General features: G+C 45.7%; 1 protein-coding gene across 1 annotated transcript in view; it reads left to right on the forward strand.

Annotated features, from left to right (window-relative positions):
* Positions 1–13,942, forward strand: part of FBLN7 (fibulin 7) — a 68,621-nt gene that overhangs the window by 30,842 nt on the left and 23,837 nt on the right. Inside the window, exons 3-4 of the mRNA XM_030204922.1 lie at positions 5,597–5,767; positions 12,322–12,438. Coding sequence (XP_030060782.1) covers positions 5,597–5,767; positions 12,322–12,438 — 288 coding nt within the window. The remainder of the gene's footprint in view (positions 1–5,596; positions 5,768–12,321; positions 12,439–13,942) is intronic.

Raw genomic sequence — 13,942 nt, forward strand, 5'->3', positions numbered from 1 at the left:
CTCTCCCAAATATTTACAGGGCTCGCTGTACCTTCATTCCGCAAGAAAAAGTCCCAAAACGTGTCAAAAAATGCAGCACGCTGCAGATCCATCATAAGTTTGTCATTGAGCCGCCAGAAATGCGTACCCCGCTTTACCCTCGGTTGCTTGATCACTAGTAATACTGGAGCATGATCTTACCACACCCGTTGCTCTATAACCACTTTGGAAACCAGCGAGCAGTGACTCCGCTCAATTAGCCACAAATCTATACGTGTAGTTGAATTATGCATTGCTGAGTAGAAAGAGTAATCCCGCTCACTTGGGTGGAACAGACGCCAGACGTCCTCCAGCCCCAACCACGCCATACAGCTTCGCAGCATAGTATGATCCTGTTTTGCATACTGAATTTTACTAGAGGAGTTGTCCTTTAAGTGATGGCAGGCCAAATTAAAATCCCCTACCACTATCAAAATCCTTTCCTGAAATGCCATCAACCGGGGTAGCAAAGTTTCAAAAAAATTCTCCCTGCCCAGTATTGCCAGAGTATAGAGCGTCCCATTTAATTCTGTCTTTACAAACAGGTAACTACCCTCTCAATCTCTCATCACATCCTGAAGCTTCGTCTGAATTCTCTTATGTATTAAAATTCCCACACCATTAGTTTTTTTACACAGCTTATTTGGAGCTTGAAACACCTCAGGGAACCTGGGGTGCGAGAGCAATGCTGTTTTAGATGGCAAAAGATGTATCTCTTGTATAAACCCCACATCAACTTTAGCTCTCACCACCTCCTTAAAAAACAATGATCATTTTTGAGGGGAATTCAACCCTCTAACATTATAGATGAGCAAGCATAGAGATCCCATCCAAACAATTTTTAAGGAGATGCACCAGCCCACCCACAGCTTGTAAATCTCTTAAATTCTCCGTCTGCCAGAGGCTGTTCTGTCCTTTGACAGCCTTGCACTAGTTTATAATGTGATCCTAAAATGTATTTAATGCTTTTACTGTTATTCTCACTTCTAAGGATTTTCATTGCTGCAGTTCTCTCTGCAAAGATACGTGAGCAATGCATTGTGTGTAATGTAGTTCACAGGCAATGCAGCCACACTTGCTTGTCTGTATAAGAACTGTTATCATTGATTTGTGCTGCGGCCCAGACCTCCTCTCTTTCTCAGCCAAGCTTGGCTCCTTTGTCTACCTGCTATCATTTCCTGGTCATTCTTACTATCTCTGTCCTGAGAGGTCAGCCAGGTACAACCTTTCCCTCCAATCGAACGCTGCCCCCTTGGACCATCCTATGCTACCTGATAGCAGGCTCTGTCCCCATTGGTCTTTACCTCCACCTCCCTGGGCCTGTGTGAGCCTTCTTGACCCCCCTGTCCCTCTCGCCATGAGGCATTCTCCATCTTGCTCCAGGCAGCACTGTCCTGCTTCAAAGTCCCTGGAACAAACTTGGTTTTTTACCTTGAAAATATCTCCTCCCTAATGAGATATTGCATACTCCAGTCACACAGCTCTGAGATACTTCTATCTGTTCAACTATTTCTCACCTCTGCAATAAAGCTGCTTCTCTTCAGACTTCTACCTCCAACCACTGCTACAGCTCTCAGAATTACAGAGTCTCTGTGCCCTGGAGCAATACTTCTGAACATCTTGACTGTGAGTAAATTATCTGTGATTTATTCAATAAAGAAACTTCAGAAAAATAATAGAGACTTCAGGTGTGTGCTAATGTGCCAACGTTATACTCCAAGATATCAAGACTTTACAGTAACAAGTCTTGAGAGTCTTGACAGAGGCCCATAATTTTCACACTCATCCATGCACACCTAATGTTTCTCATTCGCACGTTCATGCTAATCCCAAAGAGCAGGTTTATTCCCCCCATCCCTCCCTTCCCCCACCCCCCAATCCCCTCCCAACTGAACTGGCCTGACCCTTCATCTAAAGGTCCCAACATGGAGGAAGTACAAGCCCAGAACCCGTGAATCACGAGATAGCATTGTAACCACAGCAATAGAAATAAACATCATTACTTCTGCCTGACTGTATTATGAATTCTCTTATACGAACCACAGCTGAAAGTTCAAATCACGAGGTTTTCCCAGATTTTGTCACTTGGCGCCAGCCATGCTTCCCAGGTGACTTTTACGGTGAGGCGGCTGGTGCTGGTGTAGTGTTGCTCTCCCGGGTCAGCAGCCCTGCTGACATTAGGTTCTCCTTTACCGCCATAACTAATGTAGCTGAGTATGTTTTCCCTCCGTATGTGAAAGATTGGAAATAGCCATCTATAGCGGGCCTGATGCTCTTGCAGCAAGCGCGTCCAATCTCTATACGCCTATCACCAAGCCAAAGTTGCTGGAGCAATATCAGGATATATTTCCACCTCTGTATCTTCCCACTTGACAGATCCACCATTTTGCCCCAAATCAAACGTAACATTTTTTTCCTTATCTTCATACTTGTGGAAGCAGGCCACTATGTCGCGCGGCCGGTTGCCCACCCTGGCCCCCATCAGCCTGTGTGCTCTATCCAACATAGAGGGAGGGACTTGCATTGACGCATCCACTGGTTGCAAGGCCTTTGCCAAAATTAGGCCTACGGTCTCCTTAATTTGACTGTCCACCATGTTGGGCACCCCTCACAGGCATATATTGCAGTGCCTAGATCGGTTTTCCAAATCCTCAGGGGCAGCTGCCTCATGCAATTCTTCCAATTTTGCCATGCGAGTTTGCAGCCATTCCATCTCCTCCCCCTGGGACTCCAGGAGTTCCTCGTGCTCTTCCACCCGACGCCCTATTTCACTGACATCCTTTCTCAAAACATCCATAGATTCATGTAGCTCTGATCGCACAGTCGTGAGGTCTGACTTGAGTTCCTGAAACCAATTGCACATTTCCAAACGAAAGGCCACTAGTTCCGTGTCTGCAGGCGTCCCAGGGCTCGCCTCCGCCACTCTGCCCGCAGCCATCTTACTCCGCGCCCTCGACCTTGGAAGAGGAGCTGTGTTTATTAAACTTGGAGCCCCCAGGCCGCGCCGAAGAGAGGGCATCCAATCACCAGTGCATTAGCTCACCGGCCACACTCTATCTGCCCATCATCACAGCCAGTATCAAGCTGAAATTCTAATTCTCGCAATCCGAGGGTCCCAGAGCTCAAGGCTTAGGCAGCCATCTGCTTTGATGATGTCACTTCCTTCCTATATAGGGTTTGAATGTTATTTTGCAAAGGGGTGATTTTCAAAAGAGAACAACATCCAAAAACTGGCATAAATCTGCATTTGGACATTTTTCTCACAAAAACGTCCAAATTGGTATTTTTGAAACCAATTATTAGACTTTTTCTATGAAGTCTATCAGAAGTGCATTCAAATCATAAGGGGGCATATTAGGGGCAAGTGTGGGATCTTGGCATTCCTAACACTTGGACGTTTTTCTGCCGTAGTGGAACAAAACAAGAACATCCAGGGCTATAAGGTAGACATTTTGGTCTAGACCTATTTTATTAACGAATAAGCCACAAAAAAGTGCCCTAAATGACCACTGAAGGGAATCAAGGATGACCTCCCCTTACTATCCCAGTGGTCATTAACCCCCTTCCACCCACCAAAAATGTGATTAAAAACATTACTTACTAGCCTCTATGCCAGCCTCAGATGTTATACTCAGGTCCATTAGAGCAGCATGCAGGTCCCTGGGGTAGTCTAATGGCGGATGCAGTGCATTACAAACAGGTGGACCCAAGCCCATACCTCCCCCTACCTGTTACACTTGCAGTGGAAACTGTGAGCCCCTCCAAATCTCACCAGAAACCCACTGTACCCACATATGTCTCCTTCACCCATAAAGGCTATTGTAGTGGTGTACAGTTGGGGGTAGTGGGTTTTGGGGGGCTCAGCAGACAAGATAAGGGAGCAATGGTGAGATGTGTACCTGGGAGCATTTATTTAAAGTCTACCGTAGTGCCCCGTAGGGTGCCCCATTGCTCTCCTGGAATGTCTGTGTGGCCAGTCTAGTAAGAATGCTGGCTCCTCCTATATCCCAATGGCTTGATTTTGTGCGTTTTTCACTTGTACTTTTTTTTTTTTTCAAAAACAAAACGGACCAAAACGTTAAACACACAGAGCACAGAAACATCTAGCAAATAGCCATTTTTGAAAAAAAAAAAAAAAAAAAAGATAAGTCGTTTTTCTGTTTTGAAAATGGCAATATTCCCCACTTGAATTTTGGATATTTTTAGTAAACGTCCAAAGTTGGACTTAGATGTCATATCGAAAATGCCCTTCAGTGTCTGGCCTGTTTGAAAGCACGCTCTGGAGCATTGTCACCCAAAATAAAAACACTCAGTACTAGTGGTCTCCACATCCTGTAGAATCACCACACAAACAAAAACCCATCTGCTTTAAACAAAGTGACTAGCAGTGGAAGAAGCTGTTGATGAGATGATAATCACTATTTAAATATTTTTTCGTATGATGAGTTGTAAGGGGGATAACGCCATTCTTGGGGAATATGAAGTTTGTGATAGAGAACTGGAGCTTAATGGGTTTATGCAGAGATTCTGGCCAATCCTGTAAAGAATCCAGATTTCACTCCACTTTGATGTTTGTCAAGCAAAAGCAGTATATCAAGACTGCAATAAACATAAGAATTTGTTGAATGATATCATTTATGATGCTAATTAAAACTAGGGGGAATGAGAGGTATGATGTGCAGAAATGTAGCTTTGACTTGCCGCCACCTCTACCTAACTTGCCCCCCTCTTGTCACCCCAAATATTTCTTTCTAGAGACGCCACTAGTCTCCATCCTGCCCAAAACCAGCCCACATTTGTAGTAATAATATTGGGCCGTTTAATTTTATATAGCTAAATATGTATTTATTTATTTATTAGGCTTTATTTACTGCCTTTGTCTATTGTCTATTGCCTATGTACACACCAAAAATAAGCTGTATAGACATTAGACAATTACAGCAGTAAACATTCAAATAACAGTATACAATATGGCATGTTATGCTACTGACAATATCAACACAATAAACATTAAAACATCTTTAGAAACTGCATAGGACATAAGCAAAGGTAGAGCATAGAGACATATAAGATAAGGTATAACAGGATTAGATTGAAATAAAGGCGACTTACTTAAGGATAAATGGCACATGAAGTCAAACAGTGTGTAGGAAAATGATCTCAGAGCAGGAGTGGATAAGCAAGTCCTGCTACAATATTTTCAGTCAGTGTTATGATTTTTGTGGTACTGATTTAAATGGTCCAATATTATCCATATAACATTTACAAATATATAGGTAAGCAAATTATATGTTCACCAGCAGCCAGCAAATGCATAATTTGCTTAGAATATCGGCTCAAGCTTAGTCAGCAGCATGGGGCGGGCCACTGGGTCCATAACCATACCAATATTTTGCCCAACTTAACATTAGTAGCTAGAGAGCCTAGGAACAAAGCTGGGGATTGTTTTTTCGGCCCTTCCAACCAAACAGGTGTTCCACTGCCGCTAGGCCCAAATATTTCTATAACTAAAATATATTTTACACAGTAATGCAGCTTGCTAACCCAGCTCTCTCCCTCACTTTCTTCTTTGTCTTAGAAATCTGCCCCCAACTTGTGGCTCCTCTTCACGGGAAAAAGCTGGGAAAGAAGGTGAATGTAGGACATGAGGTGCACTTCCTGTGTGATCCTGGCTTCCATCTGGTAGGATCAGAAACTCGTGTGTGTCAGCGGAATCGCACTTGGAGTGGGCAGCAGCCTTTCTGCAAAAGTAAAGTATCCCACGCAGAGAATTTATTTTATTTCTGAATGATCTCTGCTTTCCTTCCAGGTCCTCCCTATTACCTAGTCACACTTAGAAGCCATTGGCCCAATCAAGACATCAGTCCATTAATGTCACCTTCTTCGGCCTCCTCACATTAGGGCAACTTTTCATTTATGTACTTTTTAGTGTGGCCTACCTGAAAACAACCAGAGCATGACTACAGAAAAATAGCATATGACCTATCCAGTCTGCCCATCCACATCAATAGGGTAAATTTATAAAGTCATTTTTGCCCATTTATACCAATATACATCCGTATAATTCTCTTATAAATTACCTCTTGTGTACAAGTACACGTGATGGCCAGATTATGTATTCTTGTACGTGCATTCGATTTAGGTGAGTTTCAGCAGAGTCGCAATGCATGCATACATTTGTCATATCTACACAATTGCTCTCAGACTGGTGTAAATGTTGAAGAATTCAGCTACTCACAGTTTTGTCAGGATTTGTACTTGTATTTCATAAAATGTCTATATATCATTAGGTGTCTTTTTACCTTCCAGGTGGCTGGTTATCAAGTATCCCTCAACTGGGCAGTTCTACAATTCCTTTCTCTTCCTCAGAGATCTCTTCTTTCCGTAATCACTTCAGGTCTAAGGAGGAAAGTGGTGGGCACTAAATGTCCTTTCCACCTACTGAGGCACTCCCCACAAACTAACACCAACACAGTGGCGTTCCTAGGGGGGCTGACACCCGGGGCGGACCGCCGATGCGCCCCACCCCCCAGGTGCAGTGCCCCCCCCGGGTGCAGTGCGACCCCCCCCCCGCGAAAGAACCCCCCCGGGTGCACGCCGCTGGGGGGAGGGTGCTGCGCACCTGTCCGCTTCATTCGTTTTCATGCTCCCTCTGCCCCGGAACAGGAAATAACCTGTTCCGGGGCAGAGGGAGCACAGAACGAACGTAACGGACAGGCGCGCGACACCCCCCCCAGTGGTGTGCACCCGGGGAGGACCGCCCCCTCCCCTTGGTACGCCACTGCACCAACACCCCTGTGCATACTCATTTTCTGTGTATGCATGAAAACTGAGCATGTGCAGAGTACCGGTGTGGGCGGCTCAGGAAGCAGCTGCCAATTGCTGAGCTGGATACAGGTGTTCCTGGGTGCCTTCAAGAAGATGTTCAGCTGGCAGGGTGTGTGTCACGGTCATCATCGGCAACGTCCATGCCTTGCTCATCAGGGCACTCATCAGTGCCCTGTTCCTCCTTCTAAACCTTCTAAAATTACCTGCAATTCCAGTCAATGACCTGTGGGGTCACTGTAGAGTAGTGGAGGCCAAGCTGGTGATGTCATGAGTACTGAGCACTTCTTAAGCTGGCTTCTCAGTATGCTCAGTGTTCTGGCAATTATCCTTGATGGCGGGGCCCAGGCCAGGCCTGCCTGGGCTCTTCTACTATTGTTTCTTTGCGAGGCTGTGGCCTGAAGCTTTGCCTACAGCTTTCTCCTTATGCTGTGTTCCAGTGGAAGCCTGCTTCCAAGCCAGGGAGTCCTGAGGAGTAAAGCTTTGCCTACAGCTTTCACCTAATGCTGTGTTCCTGTGAAGCCTGTTTTCTAGCTTGGTAGTCCTGAGGAGTAAAAGCTCTGCCTACAGCGTTCAGTTTTGCTTGGGTCCAGTGAAGCCTGTATGCACTGTATGTCACTCAGTGGCGTTCCTACTACTACTACTATTTGACATTTATAAAGCGCTACTAGGGTTACGCAGCGCTGTACAATTTAACATAGAAGGACAGTCCCTGCTTAAAGAGCTTACAATCCAAAGGACAAATGTACAGTCAGTCAAGTAGGGCTAGTCAAACTGGGGCAGTCTAGATTTCGTGAAAGGTTCCTAGCCAGGATGGCACCTGGGGCGGATCGCCGATGCGCCCTCCCCCTGGTGAAATGACACCCCCCCCTGGGTGCACGCCACTGGGAGGGGGTGCCGCGGCGCACGCCTGTCGGCTCCGAAAAGTTTGCTAACTTCACTCGTTCGCTGCAGCTCCCTCTGCCCCGGAACAGGAAGTAACCTGTTCCGGGGCAGAGGGAGGTGCAGCAAACGAGCGAAGATAGCGAACTCGGAGCCAGGTGCACGCCGCGGCACCCCCCAACGGCGTGCACCCGGGGCGGAGCGCCCCCACCCCACCCCCTCCTTGGTACGCCACTGATGTCACTGTATGCAGAGTGGTTTTGTGCTGTGTTTGGGACTGTGTGGGCTGGATGACAGGGAGTGCTGCAGGTGTAGCGGCTGAGACCACGTCTTGAGGTATCTCTGGATGAGGGAGCGGTGCTTAGAGCACAGAGGGGTCCATGTGGCCTGATCCTGGCCCTTGGGTGCTGTGCAGGGCCGTTGAGTCTTCTACCTTGGGAGCATCGGCTCGGGCTTTGTTTCTTTATCTTACTTGCCTTGGGAGCATCCAGTTCGGGTGCCTCAGTGACTGTTTGCTTGTCTTAGGTGTCATCCCTAGTCTTCTGTGAGTGGAGTGACCCATTCTGACCTCTACCTGTGCTGCAGGGCCTCAAGAGACTCTTTCTTTTCCTTTGTTTTGCTTCTGCTCCACTCTGGTTTTGAGGGAGCTTGCCGTGGTTGTTCAGTGGCTCATCTGAGTATACTGACAGAATGAACCCTTTTCTTAACCACTACCGCTGTCAACCAAGTATTGCCTGTTTGTCTTTGTCCCACTAGTGCGGGCCCTTTGCCTAGTCTATTGTGTTGTACTGTATGCCATATGTTTGCATTGCTTTGCTAATATTGAGATGTGCAGCTAGGCTGCTTATGTTTGATTTCCCTATACAGCTAGGCTGTTCTACTTTACCTTAATCTATGTTTTATATTTGCCTTGCTTCAGCTAGGTTAGACTGTATAACTAGGTTACCTGTTGTCCTTTCTGTGCTGTTTGGCTACCCTTTTAGCTTTGTGTACACCTGTACTTGTGGTCCAGTCTAGTTCTTGGGAGTACTCTTAGGTCTGAGGGGACTCGGTCTACCCAGAGGTGGTTGTGTGATTCTCACACGGCCACTTCTGGGCCAAGGGCTCACAAACATCACAGTGTGGAGATCCCCACCAACTGCCACAACAGTGTGCCGCTGTTGTGTGGGTCTGTGTCCACCCATGCCCACCTGTGGCTACACAACTGCCATCAGGGTCAAACTTCCAACCACTCTTCTTAAAGTCAAATACTGGGCTCTTACAATAGAAGGCATGCTTTCAGTTGGTACCAATAAACTCTCACAAAAATATTTCCATGCCATTTCCATTGGAGAAACGAGATTTTGGAAAATTCAAAAATCTTAAATTAGTCTTCCTGATTTGATTTTCCATATGTTCCATTAGTACTTCGCTTTCTTTAACTAAAGTCAATTCCAAATGTTCAACTTCTCCTGGCTGTATTTCATGTTTCTTCAATTTTACTCCATATTGTGCCAACATCTCACTGTGTTGTTCAACCTTAGTCACAATTGTCCCAATTTCAGATTTCCAACCAGAAAAAAATGATTTAAAGGAGATATCTAGAGTTTTAATTGCCTCTCATAATGCATTCATATCTATCACTACCGGTTTCTTCCACTCCCCAAGAGTGAAGAGATTTTATCTCTGAAAACACTCACTCCAAATCCTGCAGTTCAAGTCAGATTACCTTGCAGAGCAGCAGATTCTCCCTCAATGGGAACCTCCCCTATTGCCTCTCCTGGGCAGCGAGACAAGCCAGGCTCTTGGCACTACTTCCGAGTGGTCTGCTGTTCTAAGTTTTCAATGATATTAATAGTGGAGGTGTCCCGGTGTATGCCCAGAGAGTGATGGGAACCCCTACATGAACAAGAATTTATTTGGTTGGAACCAGGGCCATGACCAGAATTCACCAGGAATCCGCAAGCAGCTTCTCTCAATCTCTCCTCTTTCTCACAATAAACCAGTCATTTTGAACCAACTATTTACTGAAATCAGTTCTTTAGCAAACACTAGCAATGTGCAGAGGCAGCAATAGGCAAAGGCAACAAGTAGCAACTCATTTATTTTCAACACCTCTGGTGCTTTATATTCTTAACTTCCCATCACAGGTAAAACCCAGATCTCCCTCTCTTTAAGTCTACTACTATGGGTAGCAGGGCAGTACAGTTCACTAGAATCTCCACTTACAATACCTACTGCGGCTGCGAAGAGACTCAGGGATTCTGAGGCTCTGATTCAGGTCTTAGAAATCTGGATCAGTTGAGATATGCGTGGCTCCTCAGAAATCCTGTAGTTTCAGGATGGTGATACTTTTCCTTCAACCCAGTAGATGTTCCTAGAGTACCAACAGATGAAAATATTTCAAATCACCCTGCTGGAAAAAACACTTGTAACTCAGCCTCTCCTTTCTCCTTAATTTCTCAGAAGGGATGTAGAGAGTATCAGGGAAGATGGTTAAGCAGCTTTTATCATCTGTATACTCCTGAATCACTCCTTGACCTATTACACCAGCTAGGGTATTACACTCTATGGTCTGTAGACTTTCTGGGACTATAGAGCTTTAGGCCTCTTGTGCAGGCCAGGGAGGCAAAGAACCCCAGACAGTTATGCAAATGTGAAACAGGGTTTTATACTAAGGTGAATGGGGCGGGAGTGTCTTTTACAACAGGCTTGTGATGGGAAGGAAGGAAACCTTCTGGAAGAAGCTAGAACGTGTAACAGCAGTGTAGTTCTCTGCCTAGCAATCACTCATGTCAGGCACAAGCATAGATGGTCGGTGGCCCAACTGTTTGGGGAGGCTAAAGGGGGTGGGGTCAGGGGCGGAGCTTACATCCATAATTGTCTGACAACACACAGAAAAAAAATAAGTAAAAATACAATAGTCACAATTAATACCTTTTATTAAATTTAGATATTAGATATGTATCATATGTCAAAGAATAAAGTGGTTGCTCAAAGCATATACTAACCACAATCGCTGAACTGCAAAACACTATGCACAACTTTGTGCAAAAACACACTCAGAACCTTACTGTACCATAAATATTACACTGGGCAGGCCCTAATACACCATATACCACCCAAACGGACAACATCACAGACCGAAGACCGTCAACAATATGAAACATGGGATCATATCACAATTCTCATGTACAGCCACAAAACATCCTTTTAGGGTGGAAATTCACAATGAGCTCCTTTTATTAACGACCAGATAGAGATAACAGTTTTCAAATTTAAATTCTGGCACAGTATAAGTAATCACAAACAAAATATAGGAAAACCAAAAGCATTAGGGGCTCATAGCCCATTTAGTTATGTTTAAACAAAAAAGATCTGTATGAAACAACATATTTATTTTTTTTTCACTTAAACCTTCAGAGTCAGCACTTACCTCTCCTGAAATCCAACATGCGCTGCGTGCCACAATTTCCTTAGTATGGTCTGGGTCTGGAAAGAAAGTGGGAACACCTCAGACAACCACTGTTAACCAGCCTTGAGCGTCGTTGAGCCTTCCCTTCCCTACTCAGTGATGGCCCCTCCCGCGCGGAACAGGAAGTTGCATCGCTCTGGTAGGGAAGGCTGACTGGCTGAGGCGGCAAAGAAAGAAGCACGTCATCATGAATATCCCACCCAGTCACACACATCGTCAGCGTCAGTCAACCCAGGCTCCGCCGATCCATGCATCCACCCATCGCCCCTTCCTCGCGCGAGCTCTGACTCACTGTCCCCATCCGGGATGATCCCCGCGTCATTAATCAGTAGGCAAGAAGAGGAGGAGGAGGGACGCGGCGCACCGGAACTGGGCATAGTGCTCAGGTGATGGTGAGCCGGCCGGCAGCACTCAGAGCACTGCAGAGAGAGGAGAGGATGGGTCTAAGAACAGAAAAGATAAAGAAAGACGGCATGTCGACGTCGCGTCGGAGAATGATGAGACTGCTGTGGCTGCCGACTGGGGAGGCTTAGCCTCCCCAAGCCTCTTATACCGGGCGCCTATGGGCACAAGGTAAAATTATACTGCTTATCCTAGAAGCTCTGGAAATTTCTACAGGCACTCCTACTGCAAGATTCCAGCTGCTCTACATATGTTTGCAGAAAGAAGTTTTGAAAATCTGGAGCATAATAAAAACCCAACACTTTTAGGCAAATATTGAGCAAGTGTACATCATGAAGTTCTGCTGATACACCTCAGTTCTGATCTATGGCACCCATTGCTAGTCCAGTACTGAAATCCATGCACAACTTTGCTATAACACCTCAATCCTGACCTGGACTAGTCACCATGTTGGGTTACCTAAATTATTTTAGGCAATGATGAACTTGTAGTCTGGATGACATTGGAGCTGGCACAAAGGGTAGCATGTTTTGTAACTGTGGCTCTAATCAAAAATATATCCATATAATCAAGCTTGAACATATTGCCGTAAATTCTCTTGTTAACACAAGTTTGGGCTTCATGGATGTTATCATAGAATATAGGTTGAGCTTCTGCACGGTTGATACCTGAACCTCTACCAATAGATTTTAAGACGAAAATAGTGGTGTGAGTTAAACAGTAAGCTTTTCTCTTTGCAGATGAAGTGACACTGAGCAACTCTTCATTCAGCCACCCGCCACGCTGTACAAATATTCAAGGGTCTTACCACTGCCTCTGTGACATTGGATTCAGGATCAAATCTGGCATCTGTCACGGTAACTTCAAATTAGAAAGAAAACAGTGCCAGATAAGACCACTGGCTGTACCTAGTCAGCGCAATATCCTTTCCTGTGACCTCTAGCTTTATCTTCATTTCCTTTTGTCAAATCAATTTTTAAGCCAGTGTGCCACTGCAGGGCTTCTACATACACTGGAGAAGCAGTTGTCATGGTGGGGAAAGAAGCAAACCTGAGCCTTTTCTTCCTTTTTTTCACTTTATTGTGAAGTACTCTGTTCAGCTATTTCAACTGTTTCAAGAAACATTTTGTTGAGGTTATGCTGCTCTAGAAAGTGTCACCAGTTACTGAATGAAGTGTTCACCTATAATTTTCACAGAAGGATACTTATTGTTGAGTTTTTTTTTTTTTGAGTAAATAAATAAATGCCCTTTTTGTCTGAGTTTACATGGAGGAGCATTTTCAAAAGAAACATCTATGTTTGGATTTGGACGTCTTTGCAAAACGTCCAAATCTGGGGGCGGGGAAAACCATATTTTTGAAAAAAGATGGACGTCCATCTTTCGTTTTGAAAATACCAAGGACGTCCTTGAAGTTGGACGTCCCTAAACATGGACGTCTTTGACTTTCTGCGATTTTCAAAGCCAAAGACGTCCATGAGAGGAGCCAGCATTTGTAGTGCACTGGTCCCCCTGACATGCCAGGACACCAAACGGGCACCCTAGGGGGCACTGCAGTGGACTTCATAAAATGCTCCCGGGTACATAGCTCCCTTACCCTGTGTGCTGAGCCCCCCAACCCCCCCCCCCCCCAAACCCACTACCCACAATTGTACACCACTACCATAGCCCTTACGGGTGAAGGGGGCACCTAGATGTGAGTACAGTGGGTTTGTGGTGGGTTTTGGAGGGCTCGCTGTTTCCTCCCCAAATGTAACAGGTAGGGGGGTATGGGCCTGGGTCCGCCTGTCTGAATTGCGCTGCAGTATCCACTAAAACTGCTCCAGGGACCTGCATGCACTGTCATGGACCTGAGTATGACATCTGAGGCTGGCACGAAATATTTTGAAAGATGTTTTTTGAGGGTGGGAGGGGGGTTAGTGACCACTGGGGGAGTAACGGGAGGCCATCCCTGATTCCCTCCGGTGATCATCTGGTCATTTCGGGCACCTTTTTGTGCCTTATTCGTAAAAAAACCACCTCAAGGTGAAAACATCCAAATTTTACTTTAGGACGTCCTTGCTTTTTTTGATTATGGCTCAAAGATGGCCAAATCTTAGGCACGCCCAAGTCCCACCTTCACCACGCCTCCGACATGCCCCCTTGAAATTTGGCCGTCCTTGCGATGGACTGCAGTTGGAGATGTCCAAAACTGGGTTTCAATTATACCGATTTGGACGTCCCTGGGAGATGGACGTCCATGTTCTGATTTATGTCGAAAGATAGACGTCCATCTCTTTTGAAAATGAGCCTGATAGTCTGTGTCTCTCTCTCTCTCTCTCTCTCTCTCTCTCTCTCTCTCTCTCTCTCTCTCTCTCTCTCTC

Source organism: Microcaecilia unicolor, chromosome 5, assembly GCF_901765095.1.
Source record: "Microcaecilia unicolor chromosome 5, aMicUni1.1, whole genome shotgun sequence".
Lineage (NCBI taxonomy): Eukaryota > Metazoa > Chordata > Amphibia > Gymnophiona > Siphonopidae > Microcaecilia > Microcaecilia unicolor.